The following is a 19,290-nucleotide window of genomic DNA, read 5'->3' as shown; positions in this document are numbered from 1 at the left end:
TCGTATTCTAAATATTATAGTAAGTATTGCATAACTATGAAACATCGTATAACCTTATCTATACTAATAAAAATGATAAGAATAATAACAGATGAATTATTATATAAATTCGGTTTAAATATCATTGTTGCATCCGAATTATGCGAAAAATGCAATAACATTATAAAAATCCCAACGTGCATTTCGGACAGGTTCACAATCTTCAGTCAGCTGTCACTGCTGTCAGTCAGTCAGCTGTGTGATGTGATGTTTCATGTGTTTCATATGCATTTCATCGATTACGCAGCTGGCGGCCATACTTGTTTTGATAGGTCTGTTTTGAAAACAAAGAAGTAAAAGTGCAAACTTGAAGATGGGCAAGATATTCCTCGATCATATTGGAGGCACTCGCCTGTTCTCATGTGCAGCGTGTGATGTAAACCTTACTAATCGTTCAGAGCTAATCAGTACAAGATTCACTGGAGCTACAGGTACTTTTTTATATTTATCGTGGTATTTTTACTATTTTTAGTAAGGTAATTGTTTATTAATTAAGTATTTCAATCTACATATATAGTTAAATATCATTAAGATGGTCAATTGGTCATTGGTCGAATTCAAACATATAATTCAAAATTTTCAAATGTATGGTTTATTGTTTATATCTACGTCAGAATATTACACTGCTGAATTAGCATCATAAATACACTTTTTAATTCCATGCAATATTAACACTATATTATCTAGATACTACTGCTATTAAGTTGTAAACTCTATTTCATGTAAAAATAAATATTGTAATCATGAAACAAATATTTAACTGTGGCGAGCAATTTCCCTAACACAGCCAAACCATTATTGCAATATCAGGAAAGTCTAATAAAGCCAGAATGGCTAGCACTGTTGGCTGACCTACTTTCCAGTAATAATAAATAACGATATTTTAAGTTTATATTTTAATAATTTTCCAGTCCAGTATGTAATTAACTATGTATAGTGCATTGGGGTAAATCCGAAGACAGGGTAATTTTGAAAATGGCAAATATCTTCTAAACTAGAAAGACTTTTTACTGTAGCAACAGTACGCAAGATGCCATGTAAGTGTTGCAGTGGCGTAGGTGTTGCTAAAGTATGAAGTGTTTCTAGTTTAGTAGATATTTGCCATCTTCGGATTTACCCCAATGCACCTCATAATTTTTTATTAACACTGGTTTGCCTGGGAAAATTGATAAATTTTTCAATCAAAATATTACAATCACTTTTGAATCTGATGGCATAGCTCATAGTAAAATGTGAAGGGGATATAAATATAAGGGACTAGTTTTTAGTCATTTTAGAACCAAACAATCATAAAATGACGAAAAAACCCTAAAATTCCTACTTTTGACATTTGTTGGTAGCAACAATAAATATAATTGATAAATTAGTTTAAAAAGACTGTAAAAACGCAAGTTTAAAACATCTTGTTCTATTTCCAAGATACAACTATTTTGAGATGATCTCTCCATGTTCAAGCTATATTTATGACCTTAAGCTAAAATCATAGCCAAGACAACTCACTGCTAAATGAATGAGGCTTTTGGGCAACATGAAATCTTGGTATAATGATGAATTAGTTGAATAATAAAAAAAAATCCTATAACTTTTAGCACAACAAAATTTGTGAAATCATTATCGCAATTAATTCCAGGCCGCGCATTTCTATTCCACAAAGTTGTCAACTTGGTATACTCGGGAGTGCAGGACCGGGTGATGCTGACTGGTCGGCACATGGTGCGAGACGTCTCCTGCAAGAATTGTTCCACCAAGCTCGGCTGGGTCTACGAGTTTGCTACTGAGGAGAACCAAAGGTGACACAAATTTACATAGAATAACTTTACGTCAAATACAAAGCTTAAAAAAAACTTCATCATACATCATCAGTTGTTATTTTATATATTTAATTTACTGGGTCACATAAATATTACCAACTTGTTACCACAAGTGTATTGGTTGATTATTTTCCCCTGTAGTTACCACTGTGCACTGGTATCGGATTGAGTTCCTTATCTGTAAAACAAAGCCATTGTTTTTTATACAGTGTGGTTGGCAACCGAAAGGGCGGTTTACGTTACGTAATGAGTGAAGAAACGAGCCCTTTTAAAATGTAATTTTTTAATTATACCCTGACGACCGGGTTTCAAAATTTGCCAGCTTAAATTTAACTCTTGTCAAGTTGGCAAAGAGTCAATAGTTAATTGAGGTCTAACTTTGACTTTTGTCTTTTTTTTCCAACTCGCAGTCAAGTGAGGAAGCTGATTTTTTTTAGTAACTGCGCCGTTTGTAAAGGATTGTGTTACAAAAAGAAACATTCAAAAAAGTTCAATACTTAGGTAGTTTTTTTTTTATAAATTAATTGGTTCATCCCGGAATTTCTTAATAAATTTAAAAGTTCAAAAATTCATAACTCGAAAACTACGAAAAATCGGCTAACATACATGGGGTATATTCTGATAGCCCACGATGTGAGGAATCTAAAAAAAATTTTGCACTTCTATGTTTGGACCGCCCTGTAGGTTAAAGTTGCTTTTTGAACAGGTTTGTCATTCAGTACTTATGTTGTGGCTCCAGTGTGGCTCGCTTTCTTTCGGTTGTAATCAAGTACATTACAGTGGGATTGTTCTAGAGACTAAGGGACTGACTTGACTAGCTTAATTGTATGTATATAGATATATCTATTATACGAGTGTATAGTTTTTTTTTATTAATGTGGTTTTGTCGCGACAGATACAAGGAAGGTCGCGTTATCCTGGAGCGGGCGCTGGTCACGGAAAGCGACGGCATAGAGGAAATACAAGTGAACGACGATTAGATTTATATACTACATACCCCATGTACAGTCACCATCATATCGGAGCGGCCAAGGTGCTTACAAATATCTGAGCACGCCTCTATTGTCAAGACGTTAGAGTGCTTGTTCAGATATTGTGAACATCTTGGCCGCTCCGATATGTCTGATGACGGCTGTACACTTGTTGGACAAGCATTTGAGAGTGCCAATCCAAATCTCTCCACCAGCCACTACATACATACCCCATGTACAGTCACCATCACATCGGAACGGCCAAGGTGCTTACAAATATCTGAGCACGCGTCTATTCTCAAGACGTTAGAGTGCTTGTTCAGATATTGTGAACACCTTGGCCGCTCCAATATATGTCATCATTGTCATCAACAATCTTAGTCATCTGATGCTTTAAATTCAGTTTTTTTTTAATTAGAGTACGTATAACGCCACGCCTATCGTATGCGGCGCGTCGTTCTGAACCTTGTCGGTATGCACGAAGGTTGATAATTGGCTGTAGCCGCGCGCGTCAGTTGGGGTCTAGGCGGTCAAACGGTTGTGTAGATTTGCTTGTCGAACATATATACCTGGGGACGTAACATTAAGTTTTATACATAGGTATACCTAAGGAAGGCCAACGTACCGAGATAAAGAATGTACTTAAACAAACATTCAGGGATACAAAACTGTATAAATTAAAGAAATTTCAATCTTCAGTCTTCACCGTCACTGATCACACTGACAAACAGAAATGGGAGTGTTCGAAAAATGGCGGCCCAATTAAATGTATATCCTGTACCTACAGATGCCATCAGATATATCGGAGCGGCCAAGGTGCTCAAAAATATCTGAACACGCACACTAGCGCCTTGACAATAGGGGCGTGTTCACCTTGCGACTTGGCCGGTCCGATATATCTGATGACGACTGTACCAACAGCTTCGTTATACCACGAATCACAAAACAACAATCTTCGTCGACTAACTGACGACATTATTGCGTACGAGAGAAGGACAGAGATAATAATCCCTGGCTATAGATCAGAGGGGCTACCGCGAAAACCGAATTTCGCAAATTGCGGGGATCTTTCTCTTTTACTCAAATAAAGGCGTAATTAGTGACAGAGAAAAACACCCGCAATTTACGAAAATCGGTTTTCGCGGTAGCCCCTCAGATTGTTTCTATTTATCTCGTTTCGTTGGCTTTAATTTACAGATATTTTATTTTAAATCCTATGTCTTCGCAATTCGCCGGCTATGGCGGTTAACTTTTAGATTGGTCTGTGAATAAATAACTTAAGATAAACACTGAAGCTCAAGATTTGACTTGCTATGTTTTCACATGTTCTTATAATTGAGTATATAATCAGAATCAGTAGATCTTCTTGTTTTACTCAAGTATGTAACTAAAAAAACTTGGCACCCATTTAGATCTGTTTTTTTTGTCGGCGAAGTGGTTTTCATATTTTTGTTATCGACATTTAATTTCGGAAATATTTTGGGACTTCAGTTTTATCCTACGCTACGGCTAATGTTTTATGTTGTGATTAAATAGATGTAAGTATTATAATTAATTTGGCGATGTTAAACTTATGATGGGCTGAGCCTATATTTTACTTTAGACTTTTAGAGCCTATTCGAAAAAAAAAATCATAATGCGTGGTTAAGTAAATGCAAATTAAAAATGCTGTTTTAATCTATTTTTTCATCGAATTAGAAAATATTATATAGAGTTAATATAAGATTATCTACACAACAAAATTATACTTATGCATTAGGTCGAGTTCACAAACATCTCTATCTCTCACTAAGTACTATAAGGCCGCGTTCCCACTATATCGCAACGACAGATAGTCGTCAGTAAATAAACAAGCCAAGCAAAATTATCGTTCTATATGTGAACACCTTAATTTACCAAAATTAAATTTACAGGCCACGACACATGACTATCTGTCGTTACGACATAGTGGGAAAGGGCTGGCCCCAATTTCACCACGGTGACAGGTGCGACAATTGTAAACATAGATGGTAGTATTTCTATAGATGTGGCCTACCGCGTGCCCCCGTAAGGGATAGACATAGATGACGTCACAAACCCGGGGATACCATATAGTTAAAAATTACCCCAATATTATCAAATATTGGGGTACTTCTAATCACGTTCGCGAGTTGTTCGCCTACGTAAGACGCAGCGATAAATAAAATATCAATGGGCCAATTTTCTTTTTTTTTATTTTATTTAGAAAACAAACAGCCTTTTACAAATAAGTCTTACAAAAATGACTAAAAATAGGCCTAGTTTCATACGTTACTAAGTTGACTATTACAATGAAAAGTAAATAGGTTACTTAATTATAAATTACCCGTAGGTATAGTTGTGAGTACAACACGCAAATGTAAGAAAACAATGCAAAATATTTACTTGAAACAATTTTTCAATTACTAGTAAACAAAATATGCCGAACTTTGTTCTTGAAAACGGACAAACTATGAACAAAAATGTCTATATTATTAAGCGATTCATTATACATATTACAAGTACGCATAAAGAAAGAATTTTTAGCATACTGTGTGCCACAGGAAGAAATAGAAAAGGTAGGTTTTCGTAATATGCTTTGAGCATATTCGGCAGTTTTGCGTCGGTGCCCAGTTTCTCCTTCCGGTTGCTAAAATCCATTTAGCACGCGTGCCTGCATCTTGTGGAAATCTGGAGGTAATAAACGAAATATTCATTTTGTAATCTGTCACTCTTATTGCAAAATTAAGAATTAGTGCCTGCAGCATATCAATTAGATTCTCTGAGTCGTGGCAAAACCCCCTATAACGTTAGAAAGAATCCGTAATGCTTAAATAAATATAATTTACATTCTAATTTAAACACAGTTCAATTTTATTGTTCGCATGTCCAGTTCTGCAGCAAAATTATTTATAAAAATGTTATTAAAATAGAAAATACCCGAATTTTGGGGTAATTGTATGCATCACGGGCTGGTATCCCTCGAATAATAGCAATGCGACTAAATTGAATACACGTTATTAAAAGGGTGACGGCTTACTGTCAATATGCGTACGTAATTTGGTCGGTTAATTTATCAGGAAATATTTATAGGTTAATTTTTTTACCCGAGTTATTATTTACTGTAAATGCTTTTACTACTCAGATCTTAATTGATATAGATTGTAGGATGCTGTTACTAAGCATGATAATGTGATCGAAGTATAAAATACTGTATTTACCTGTGAAATGTTACGCTGTCCTGTTTTTGCCGGCAGTCACTTGTACAGCGCAAAACTGAGCAATTCACCATATTTGTTGAATTGTTAAGTACCTACTACATGCACACGAAACACTGATTTCAATATTTTTCCTGATAATCTTTGCACTGTTCATATGTTTCACACCAATTTGACGTTTACGCATTGTTTGTATCCCACCATAAACTACGGTGGGGAATAAAAAAATATGAGACTGTGACAAAGACAAACAATAATAGCGCTTTCTCTGCTACTTCTAGTGAAAGATACATAAGACTATCCCGTTCTGTCAGTTATCCCCACCACTCATGCCATGCCCTCGATTGTAAAACATCACTGTTGCTGACGTCACAGGCATCCATGGGCTACGGTTACCGCTTACCATCGGGTGGGCCGTATTCCTGTTTGCCACCATCAGTGTATTATTTTAATAAAACTTTTATATCGGAAAAAACAGATATTTCTCTTACCAAGTTTCTGACAATTGTCACAAGAGACACGACAATTGTCACATAATTCCGACACAGAACTCATTTCCTGTCAAGAATTGCCGACAATTCTTTTAAATGTTGTGACAATTGTCAGAAACTTGGTAAGAGAAATATCTGTTTTTTTTTCGATATAATAAAGTTTTTTTAAATAATACAATGATGGTGGCAAACAGGAATACGGCCCGCCCGATGGTAAGCGGTAACCGTAGCCCATGGATGCCTGTGACGTCAGCAACAGTGATGTTTTACAATTGTCGCACCTGTCACCGTGGTGAAATTAGGGCTTTTATGTTACTATTTAAATAGAGAATTGTAGAAATAAACAGTTTTAAATAAAATAGGACACATATTTATCGTTATTTCCACTTCAGGTTTTTCCTACTGCTTAATACATTGCCGTGAAACCCATTTTTTGGTTCGTCGTCTGCGATGAATCGCTGAGAACGGAACTGGCGAGGTAAAGATGATGGCATTTATAATTTTGTATGTTATACCCGTATACTTACGTATAGTCAGTATCAATACGTTTACGGCCGAAACCAATAGGATTGGGGGGAGGAGGCTGTACTTACAGGCTTGCACCTACACAAAGATATATAATTTCTTTCGGTAGGAGTTTGGTGCTTATGCACAACAGAACAAACTACATAATACAATATCACATTTTATTATTTATTACATCATATAACACAACATATATCTTTAGCAGATAACATAAAAAATTCTCTTTAAAAAATCCACCATTCTCCGCCATTAAAATTGGAATACGGTATAAATAAAATGCCAACAAAGTAATAATATAGCGCGGGCCGTCCAAGCGGTGATGTACTTAAGTAATATAGACTTTGTGCGGAATGAGAAGTCGTGGAATATAAAATATACATTCTAAGGCTCTTCTCTTTCCGAACAGACTACGTAAACGGTAGCTTAACGCTATTGTACAGCTCTTAGTAGGTTTAAAACTTTCTTATTTCTCAATTTTTGTGGGAAATCCCTTATTGTGTTATTGCACAAATGAAGAATAATACAATCTCCTCACATTGCCGATTCCTGTTTAGATGATTGTCACGTAAAATTATCAGTCCGTAAATACGCGGGCGCCCCGCTAAAATTGAGAAATTAGAAAAATAAGGCCCACCTACAATCACTTCTTATTACGCCCGTGCCAATGAGATTTGACTGCTTGAACTGACCCTACATACTATCGGCCTCAAAAGTCGTTGGACCTTTTAGAACCTTGTCATTATTCGAATTCACATACTGTCTTTAATGTGACAAAGTACTAAAGTGTTACAAGTTTCTTTCGACGCCGACTATACCTACATAGAATATCTAACGGAAAATAAATTTCATACTTAATAAATATCGCACCATCCTGTGATCATGTTAGAACATGGGCCGAATTTCACAATATAAGCACCTCATCTTTCTTTATGACAAGAATAATAAATCAAAAACTTACATTTAATATTAAAGTAAATATAATATAATTACCAAAGTGATGGATTTTGTTGCGTCGATACTTAAAAAAACATGTTGGAAACAGAAATATGAATATTCTGTGCAGACTTCCGCACTACTTAGTGTTGCGAATTACGAGGGGCGTTCAAAATATTCTCGGTATTGATATCTTACGACCTCTTCTAAAATTTCTTTCGTTACTGGCCGCTAAGGTTTATTCATTGACATTAAAAAAAAGTATAATTCGAACCGAGATAGTCTTTTGTTTTTCTGCAATTGCTGAACAAACATGAACATCCTGTGCGAATTGACAATGTTAACTAAATTAGAACATCGATGCGTGATAAAATTCTTGACAAAACAGGGTAAAAATCAAAAAACCATAAAAGAGGAAATGGATTGTGTTTACCGTGAGTCTGCTCCTTCTTTATCTACCATTCAAAAGTGGTCAAGCGAGTTTAAACGCGGAAGGGAGAGTATTGAAGATGACCCTAGACCTGGCCGGCCTGTAGTAGCTACTTCACAAGAAAATATTGATAAAGTGGAAAAACTTATATTGGAAGATGGTCGAGTGAAGGTAAAATCTATAGCACAAGTAACCAATCTCTCTATTGGTACCGTACATGATATTATACATGACCATCTTAATATGTCAAAAGTAAGTGCAAGATGGGTTCCGCGAATGCTGACTCGGCTTCAAAAAGACATGCGTGTAGCTTGTTGTTCCGATTTTATTGACCTGTGCGGTGAAAATCCTGATGAGGTGCTGCAAAGAATAGTTACTGGAGATGAAACCTGGGTTCATCATTATGACCCAGAGAGTAAACAAGAGTCCATGCAGTGGCACATTAAGGGTTCAGCTCATCCCAAGAAGTTGAAGGTCATCCCTTCAGCTGGCAAGGTCATGGCCACGATATTTTGGGATTGTGAAGGAGTATTACTAATCGATTATAAAGAAAAAGGTGTAAATATCACAGGACAGTACTACGCTAACATTCTACGTCAATTAAAGGATGTAATTAAAGAAAAGAGGCGAGGAAAGTTAACCAAAGGTATTCTGCTTCTGCATGACAACGCCCCCGTCCATACTGCTCATATTGCCAAGGCAGCTATTGTTGAACGTGGGTTTAAAACTGTTACTCACCCACCGTATAGTCCGGACTTAGCCCCCAGTGACTTCTTTTTGCTCCCCAATCTTAAAAAGGATCTGCGTGGAAATAAATTTTCTGACGATGAAGCATTGAAGGCGGCAGTGGAGGAGCATTTTTACACGAAAGATAAAAAATATTTTTACGAGGGATTAAAAAAAATAATTGATCGATCTTTTAAGTGTATGAACATAGGGGGGGAGTATATTGAAAAATAAAAATATCAAACTTTTCGTACTTGTTTGTTTTCATTCTCATACCGAGAATATTTTGAATACCCCTCGTAAATACTCAATGTATACGCAAAGAGAAGTTAATACCCGAAATAAAATCGAATATATAAAGCAACATCCTTTACCGTCCACTGGGTAGCTCTATCTATATAAAATAAATACGTGGATTGGCTGAGCCGCGAGGCCAAAGGGTCCATGAGCCCTTAGAATAAACGAGACCACCGGGGCCACGAGGCCTCAGGAGCTCAAGAGGCCAAAGGGACTCCGGAATATTTCCTGCAGTTACACACATAAGCCGGACCAACATTTTATATAAAAAAAATCGGTTGAATCCAAAATCCAATTCGAGATCACATTGAAGCCGCGCTCGGCCTTATGTATTACGAGTATAAAACATACTTGTTCAAAACATTATCAAGTTATATACCTTCGCGTAATATGAAACTTGTACTCCTCAACAACATTTATTTTCCGTACACTTCTGTTCTGTTACGATTTCCTGAAACGTAGGTATTTATAATCATTAAATTATCTATAAAGTTAAACTTTTAAAAAACTATGGAAAAATCGATAACCGAGACCGCTAGCCGAGTCTCATAAAATCTTAAGAAATATGACTCGTTACTCGGAACAATGGTGCTGAACAAAATACCGTTAACAAATTTCAGGGATTTCCAACAGGATGTTATTGTTGGATTACACTTTATTAACTTATTATTAATTCTATGAATTTAGCTCGATTATAACAATATTACTATACAACTCTCGAAATGTTCCCGTTTTGTCGATTTCTACGTAAAAAGATGGCTCGAATAAATTCTAACAGAAACTATGTGATGTCTTTTAGAAATCGATTTGCAACATTACTCGCGTTCAAATGTAAAAAAAGTATTGTACACTGAATTGCGTTGCCTGTTTTCAATTTCGTTGCATGTAAAGCAAAAGTGAAGAGGTCCGCAGTGTCCGCACACTCATTCCATAGAACCAGATTCCATTGCTTGTTGCACCATAAATAGAGTACCCCATGAGATAAGCTGTGATCGGGTCTGGCTACGAAAGTTAGTGGCGCCGCGCCACAAGTAGTCACCCGACAAGACAGCGTTATTTCCACGCGCAGAATCTCTCCACGATCTCTTTCGGGTGATTGCGCGCCTTCGAGTCCGCAGAGCCTAGCCCCACGCGCTGCTTCACCGTCTCGACGAACTCTAGCACCGCCATGTAGATGAACTTATACTGGGCCTCATTCTGCACCATTCCAGAGCGCTGGTCGCGCACCATCTGCACGGTGCGGTGGACGTCGATCTCGCAGTCGAACCCCTCCTTCCTGATCTGGTCGAGGATCATGTCGATGACGATGAAGGTGCCCGTGCGGCCGATGCCCGCCGAGCAGTGCACGCACACGACGGCGGCGGCCGGCGGCGCGGCGCTCGTCATGATCTGCTGCAGGCGGTAGTTCACGTCCAGCAGGATGTTGAGCACGCGGCCGGGCTCCGACGGCACGCCGTGGTCGGGCCACGCCGTGAAGTGGAAGTGGAAGATCTGTCGCTTGACGCCCGGCTCGTCGCTCTTCGTCACCTGGAATCGCCGCAGCGTGTAGTCCTGCGTCGACGACTCGAACTCGTTCACGATCGTGAACTTCATTATTGAATCTGTCTTGTTCAACTGCGGCCAGTACCTCTCGCATTTGACCTTGCCTCGTTCGATCTCTTTAGTCGTCATTATGATGACGCGGACGTCCTCCTGCCAGATCATGGACCAGAACTGGTAGATGGTGGTGGGCAGGCAACCCTGCGTGGCGATGTATGTCTTGTGGTAAACGTGCTCGGCGACGCCATTCTCCGCCTCCACCGCGGCTTTCGGTATCGTCGTGTTGACGTAGTTGGGATTCGAGGGGAGAACGCTGGGTTCGAAAGGAGGAAGCGACTTATGAGTCCCGTTGCCATACGATTTGAGACTTTCCTTGGAGCCTAATGACTTTTCTTCTGTGATGGGTGTGTGATTCGGGGAGGACTTGTCTTTGCTCTTGGTAGGCGTGCCGCCGCGGAGCTGCGGGCAGCCGTTCTCGTTGGAGCCGTTGCAGTCGTGGTCGGCGCCGGGCTCGGTGCTGTCGCAGCGGATGTAGTTGGCGTTGATGTAGTCGGCGCCCGCGGGCGCGTCCGCCGGAATATCCCGAAGCACTACGCGGGTGTGGTCGAACGGGATGATATTCTTATACCGGTTTTTTCTGATATTTTCGGGCTTGGAGCCCTCCATGCGGTCGAACAGCTGTAGGTTCTCCATCATCTGCAGCGTCTCGAACTCCTCCCAGAAGCCCTGCTTGTAGGCCATGCTCTCTATGGGTCCCTCGTTCTCCTTCTGCAGCTGTTTGACGCGAGTCTGGAAGTGGCGGACCTGGATGCGAGTTGCGTTGAAAGGCTGCATGAGGCGCAACACCTCGCCGGTGGTCTCGACCATGGGGAAGCTGCGGTAGTGCTCGACGAGACTGACAAGGTCGGGAAACTGTTGGCCGCCGCCGACGTCGTACTTTTTGTCCTGGCGGCGAATGATGACGTGTGTAACGCGGTCGTGGGTCCTCACGGAGAGCACAAAGTCCCCAGGCTGCCGCTGGGACTCGCGCACTAGGAAGGAGCCGTTCTTCCCGTTTTCGAGCATCATCCTCTCCGCTTCTTTAGCGGTGAGCTGGCCGTGGTACCAGCGTTCAGTGGTAGGGTCGGCGCAGTTGAGTGGAGTTTTTAATCGGATGACGTTACCGTTTTTCTCGCGCAGCTGGCCCTGGTTCTCCATGTAATACTGGACGAGCTCGGAGAGCGTGGCGAACTTCTCGCCGCCGTACAAGTCTAGGAACTCCCCGTTGTTCTGTATCTTGATGTGCGTGACCTCGTTGCCGCGGCGCACGGACAGCGTGAAGTCGCCCTGGTTGCTCATGCTGGGCCGCGCGAGGAAGAACCCGTCGCGGCCGCAGTCCATCAGCAGCCGCTCCGCGTCCACGCCCGTCAGCGACGGGTGGAACCAACGCCGAGTGATCATCATATACTGGCAGCGCCACCACTTACTCTACGATATCAGATTAGTTACCCCTTCAAACGCCATAGATTATCAGCAATCATCTGAAATATAAAAAAAACATCTTTCATTTTTTTGTCCTACTGTACCGAACTGTAACTTGATGAATATAAAGTTTTATGCTACGATTCGTAGTTTTTAACAGTGAATATCGAGTTTGGAAAGCTAATTGCCACGTTTCAACCCATCAATCATTGAAATCGTCAGTTGCACGGCATGAGAATGCTATTCATGGAATTCTACAAATGTAACATTCACCAGTAAAGCAATACAATGTAATTATTACTGAAAACTATAGAGTAACCTGCTCCTTATGCATAGCACTTCTATTACCTATATCTACTCTAGTTCGCCTTTAGACGTTATACTGTTTGTAATTTAATATTCCAATGAGAAGAAATACTTGACTGATAAGAGTAGGTAGGTAATATTCGAACACAGTTCAATAAGTGTGCCATTAGAGACGTCAGATGATTATCTACACGTTTTTCCTTAACCGCAAAACTATACCTAAGTGCGACTACTACCGCTAACGACAAACGATCTACATGAAACGCGCAGCTAGTACCATCGCCCACACTGTTAACTGTACATCGATGGACCTTATGCCTGCTGTAATAAGGTCCATCGATGTACAGTTAGGAGTGTTGCTGTTTGTAATACTTATAGACTACATTTATGTCGGTTTTTATTGAAGTACACGTAAGTGTCTGTAAAGATAGGACAAAAGGATTGCGTTGCACATTGTTGAGCTTCAATGCAACGTTATTTTGTAGTTCTCTGTTTTTAAGATAAACTTATATATAAAGAGGGGCCTTAGGGGCACTAAGAATGGTGCTAGTTCAGCGGTGTCACTCACGAATTCGAGCCAACCGTGCAGTCTAACGCAACTAGTTGGCACCAATTGCGCGCGTGATGCGACTCATCAACCAATCGCGTTGTGGTGTAGCGTGCACGATTGGTTCGGATTCGTGTACATATCACCTCTATACTGGCACCATTCTTAGCGCCTTCTTAGTGTATTCTTAAGGCCCGTCTTTGCAAAGTAACATATAAGTTAGTGGTTATTATATCCAAGAATTCCTAGATATAAAGGCCAAATATAAAGGTACAGTCAGCAGCAGTCAAATGAACTTCACGTGACGTTATTGTTAAAAGAAAAAGAGCGCGTCAAGGAGATTTTGAACACCTCGCCCGCTTAGCAACTTCTGCTACTGAGTGTACGCCATTAATTGCGTGAGGTGAGGCGTTTTTGTAGATTTTTGGGCCCTCTGCCCCTCTGGTGGGATTTGTCCATTAACCTGTGAATCCATATGCACCAATGACACCACAGGAGTTCTAAGCGTCCATAGACTACAGTAGCCGTTTACCCTCAATCTAGCCGTAGCCACATGCTTGGGTCATTGTTGATGTTGTGGTATAAAAATACAACATTTAATACTATTTAACCTCCATGAGTTAAGCCTAACATTTTGTCCACAGCACAGCGTAATAACAATAACTACACCTGGTTTAACACCTGTATTGATTTAATCTGGTTGTACCTATTACCTACTGAGCAACATTCATATTTATTAAAATCTGTGAAAAAAAGGAATTTAAAAAGCTATTATTCTCATTCATATAAGTATGTCATATTATAAAAAATGTCATATCCCTAATCCTTAATAAATATGATAAATATAATACCTATACCTAGAATTTGTAATTGAAGTGTATAATCTTTTACAATATGAATTTAATTTAATTTAATTATGTGACCTGCCTTTTGTGGTTGAATAAAATGATAACCAAAAAATAAAAATCATTATATAGTCCGTCAACCAAATCTTGTCAGTAGCAATGTAAAGCAAACTAAAGTAGGGCAACACTCAAAGAGCAGTATTGCGCTAAGAAAAGCAGCAATGTACATCGAACCAAAATTTTTTTTTTCCGCTGAGCGCGCCCTGCGTACGTCAATTCAAATTGTCACTCGCGGTTTATTGAAAAAATTTGAAACATGGACGGACAATTTAAAAGCGATGTTAAAACAATGTTAATCAAAATGATGAACAAATTTGAAGATATCAAAAAACAACTCCCTAACGTAGTGCTTATATTCTCTTTGTTCCCTATCTATGTCTTCTAAAGTATACTAAAATAAAATCATATCAAAATGCAGATAATTAGATAGTGCATATATTTGTTATTTACAATATAATATGCCACTTGTTAATGAAAATTAGTGTACTCTTCTGGATGAATATAACATACCTGTGTAATTTTTTTGATTGGTATATATTGTACAATAGGATTACATATTAAAAATAAAACAACTGATATGTGGGTGTTTATTTAATTTAAAGGTAAATAAGATAAGGGTCACTTTAGCTTACACTATAATTCAGGTCATTAATTGAAAAAATATAATGAAGTTACCAATGTTACCGGGTCACTACAACCAAGCATAATACTCTGTATATAAATAGTCACAACTGATTGCTGAAAATATTAGACATGTGGGCCTATGGACGGTTTCCAGGACACAATTTATGGTCTTGTTTGGGTAGATTTAGGCATACGTTTTAATTTTATTTATGTCTTTTAACCCTAAAACAAAAAAACTGAACATAATCTTAAAAGTTCGAAAGAGTTCTTCCAGTATGTACTTGTCATAACCTCAATCTTTAGTAATGTTTACCATCAACGAGCATGATTGTACATTGTAGGCCCCTTAGCTTTGCTTATTCTTATTTAATGTATTGGTATTTAATGGTGACAGCAGAAATATCTCTTGAAACAGAAACGATTCAGAATGAAAACCAGGGGCAGGAAACTTAAACCTTATGTATGGAAATCAGCGCTGTATCCGCAGTAGCATCATATCAGTGCAATATTTCCTCACCTGATGCTTCCAAATGAATCAAACAGATGGCGCCACCGCGGAAAAACATGTGTTTAAAAAACTCGCATCCAACCCATAATTATTAAAAAGAAAAAAAAATGTCTTTGCATTTTTGACACAAATTCCGTTTCAAGTATAAAACGTTTAAAATTTTCTGTAATTTTAGTACCTCACATTTTTTATATCGTTTATATTCGTTTTAATATCATTTTATTTATATGAACATAATATAATCGTTTTTATTAACAACAACTAACTAAATAGATTCGCCAAGTGCCCTACGTGAAAGGAAACGTTAAAACAAAAAAACATAGTAACCGTCAAACTATAAAAGTCAAACAGAAAACTTAAATATTCTGAAATTATATATTAATAATTTAATTTAATCACTACAAATTGATGAAAATGTGTGCGCCTGGGAGAAAAAAACGATATTGCCTTATCGGCTGTGCGAATCAAAACAAAATTACTCCAAAACGCGTCAATTCTTCGTGGCATGTGCTATAGCTAGTCAAATTTACGTCCAAGTGTGGTCTAAGTTTTAATAGTGGATTTGTTATATTTCGAACTAATTTACTATAAGTGGTACCCGTAGAAAATATAATTTTTATGGGTTGTTATGCATGTAAGTAATGAAAAATAAATGCCATTTTTACACATCCGTGTTTTTACTTTTGCGACTAAAATATTCTTTGGTGTAAACATTTATAAAATACTAAATAAATAGGTTGTCGTAAATCGTCACTGCATGAATAGGTAATTACGTAATTAGGTATTACATAATATATTAGCGCCTTTTTCCTTGACCGTGTACAGTGTACTACAATGAGGTGTATTCATTTTTCACGTGATTGCTTTGCAATAAGGTGAAAGAATGGAAACCTCAAATTTGTAGTTCACTGTAAACGGTCAAGGAAAAAGGCGCCATAGTTTTATTAGTATGCATGTGTGCACTGTGCACGCACACATACGTAAAGGTTAGTTTGGTCAAATTCCGCTTGGAGCGTTTGTGTAGACGTTTTTTGACATTTATCGCGAGTTGGCTCTCTTTTACTATATATAGTTATTATACTCTTTGATGAAAACCAAATGAAAACAAATAAGGTGACGGCTGTCATTCACGATCCACATTCCACAGATAAAACACAGATGACACGCATTTTGGAATTATTCGAACACAGTGTTGCTAACCCGCGATTTTTCAAATTTGCCGCCTTTTACTACTGACAAGATTTGGTTGACGGACTTTATGTGGCTTTCCTATTGAACTGGTACCTTATGGTAACTGCAAAATTAATAAAAGAAAAGGATATCAATCCTGTGGGTAAATATCTGAACTGGTAGGCAGCCCAGGTTGGAATGAATTTGCATCACATACAATCAAATAATCAAGGACCTATTATTCAAGGTATAAGCCTACCTGGAGTGGCCCACGACAGACGGCAATGAAAAGAGCTAGAGGAGGCCTTTGCCAAGCAGCACACTGAGTTAAGAGACATACTGTAACTCAGAATATGGAATTGTCATCTGTTTCTAAAGGTCTCTTATAAGAACGGTAACATTGTTTTCCTTTTAAGAAGCGTTGAACTACTTTCAAGAGGACCTCCAGAAGGAGATATGAAAGGAGTGTGACGATGATCTAGGAATTGATTTCATGCCCCGTCATAACTAGGGTTACCAGATACAAATTTAGAATGTCCTGACAAAATTCCTGATTTCCGAATATTTTTCCTGACATTCATAAAAAACATAAGTCAATGAAATTTAAATAATTGCTAAAAAGTTGTAAGTAATTGAAATAACATAATTATAACTATAATTATTTGTATTTAGTGTTACAAACATGAATAACATGATTTATCTTTCTCCTTAGATCAGGTAAAATCCTGCCAGATTCTAATGTGAATTGTGTGGGACCACTGGGTCAATGTCTGTCTTAGGTCACCGCAAGTTATTATCATTACCCCATCCTTCCCCAGGGAGTGTATTGCAAAAAATGATGTAAACTATTTCAGGTAAAACTTACAATTTTGCAAATTTCATCAAGACCAACAATTATTTCCTTTTTTATGTTACTTACTATGTTACAGTATATCACTGGGAATATTAAAGTGTATTTTGTCACCATTTCTACTGGCCAGTTTTCTTGGTAATAATATAATTTAGTAGTATGTACTAATAGTGGAGAACATTTTCTATAATATCCTCCTAAGGCCCAAGGTCCTACCCATAGTACTTATTAACTTTCTTATTCAGACCCAGCTCCTACAACAATTGTGTAGTCATAGCGTACCACGGTCCTACCAGTAGGACTTAATAGAAAACCCATTTCAAATTTTGTGCTTATCGAAATTGGCGTGTACGAACTTCTAAAGGACTGTTTTGTGTGTGAGCCCTTTAACAAGTTCGTAAAAAAAAATCAAAGTGCTGTACAAGGTGCTGTATAAGTACAATAACATTAAAAAAAGTCTTTTAAGTACTTGGGTCTGAATCAGGGATGTTGCGAACATCCGCATCCGCAACCGCGGAACTTCCGCATTATTTTCAACATCCGCATCTGCATCCGCATCCACATAAAATCGATGTGGAGCTTATGCGGATGCGGATGTCGAACAAGTCGGTACAGGAACGTCTTAGCGGTGGCGTAAGTGCTAGGTAATTTCGTCATTACCTATAACGAAATCGTCTAGATCCAGAAAATTCGGCGAAGTTACTGTTTATTAAATATAACGCATCTATATTCTTGCTCTTGCTCAAATACTAAACGTTTCGTTTTTTTTTAATAAAAAAATACTAAAAATGTAAAATTTGACGTTTTCTAAGTACCTAATCTTGACATCCGCATCCGCATCCGCATCCGCGGATGTGAGCCTTTAAATATCCGCATCCGCATCCGCATCCGCGGATGTCAAAAAATCTGCATCCGCAACATCCCTGGTTTGAATGAGTATAAAACAATAGTACTACTGGTAGGACTACGGGCCGTACTGACTACATACTCAATTTTTCATTGGGCCTTAGGAGGATATAGAAGATTGCTCCATTTGAATGCCCGATATCGAAGCTGTTCCAATTTTAGGTTTATATTTTAACAACAAATTTTTGAAGCATATAAGGGTTAACTTGTATAAAATCTATAAAGCACATAAATTAAATATATTATAATTATATGTTATTCACGTTTAAAGCACTAATGCTATAATGGACATGTATCCTATAGCTGAGCACAATGCAGCTTTAACTATGCAGTCACATTAAAAATATTGTACTACAGGAAGAAGTTGACACTAAAGTTGAACATGAGATTTTTGAGTATTTGAATACATGGATATTATATTAGTGTTAGTAAAAGGTTGAATTCAGGGACTCAAAGATAAGCACACTACATTCTCGGGTCCCTCTATTGATAACAATCTTCCACAATAAATATATTGCCATTAAATACATGCTTCATACCAACGTGTGTATAAATAAGCTTATAAAGTATATAGCACATTATGACAAGATATAACGCTAGGACTTCTATTAATTTACACTAAACTTACCTCATGAAGGCACTCGAACAATAAACATTGAGCACCGCACTAAATAGGAGGTTCTCGGATCGAAACCTTGTTGCTATGCTGACTTTAGATTAGACCCTTTGTAACGTTTGTAACACAGTTTTCAAGGGCGGATACACCCGTACGCTGTTGCACATGGACATTCACAAACATGAAATGTACAAAATTAATAAATAGAGCGATAATGCAATGTGTAAGGAACTAAAATGTTAAACTAAGATTTTGTAATTGAAAACTTAATAGGATTTTATCCCAGCCTGCATTTGACTACGGAAAATACGGAAATGTCACCTATCTATTGTCATTTTACTTTTTTTTAACTGCTAAGAGACGAAGCGAAGGAAGTTTAGACATGTAGCTGTTGTTTTATAATAGCTTCCTTAAAATAAA

At 38.1% G+C, this 19,290-nt stretch overlaps 2 protein-coding genes across 2 annotated transcripts; one reads left to right on the top strand and one right to left on the bottom strand.

Annotated features, from left to right (window-relative positions):
• Nucleotides 1-273: 273 nt before the first annotated feature.
• Nucleotides 274-2,842, top strand: LOC134662968 (protein yippee-like 5). The gene is made up of 3 exons (XM_063519271.1): nt 274-470; nt 1,670-1,829; nt 2,746-2,842. Exons 1-3 carry the CDS (start codon nt 353-355, stop codon nt 2,828-2,830), a joined length of 363 nt encoding a protein of 120 aa, XP_063375341.1. The 5' UTR covers nt 274-352; the 3' UTR covers nt 2,831-2,842.
• Nucleotides 2,843-9,868: 7,026 nt separating this feature from the next.
• On the bottom strand, nt 9,869-19,190 carry LOC134662763 (tyrosine-protein phosphatase non-receptor type 11). Its single transcript, XM_063519051.1, has 2 exons — nt 18,883-19,190; nt 9,869-12,497 (listed from the first exon to the last, which is right to left on the bottom strand). The coding sequence occupies exon 2, from the start codon at nt 12,418-12,420 to the stop codon at nt 10,492-10,494; it is 1,929 nt and encodes a 642-aa protein (XP_063375121.1). The 5' UTR covers nt 12,421-12,497; nt 18,883-19,190; the 3' UTR covers nt 9,869-10,491.
• Between the last annotated feature and the right edge of the window lie 100 nt (nt 19,191-19,290).

This window comes from Cydia amplana, chromosome 3 (genome assembly GCF_948474715.1).
Source record: "Cydia amplana chromosome 3, ilCydAmpl1.1, whole genome shotgun sequence".
Taxonomy (NCBI): domain Eukaryota; kingdom Metazoa; phylum Arthropoda; class Insecta; order Lepidoptera; family Tortricidae; genus Cydia; species Cydia amplana.
Note: the sequence above shows the minus strand (reverse complement) of the source record. Positions and strands in the feature narration are given on the sequence as shown.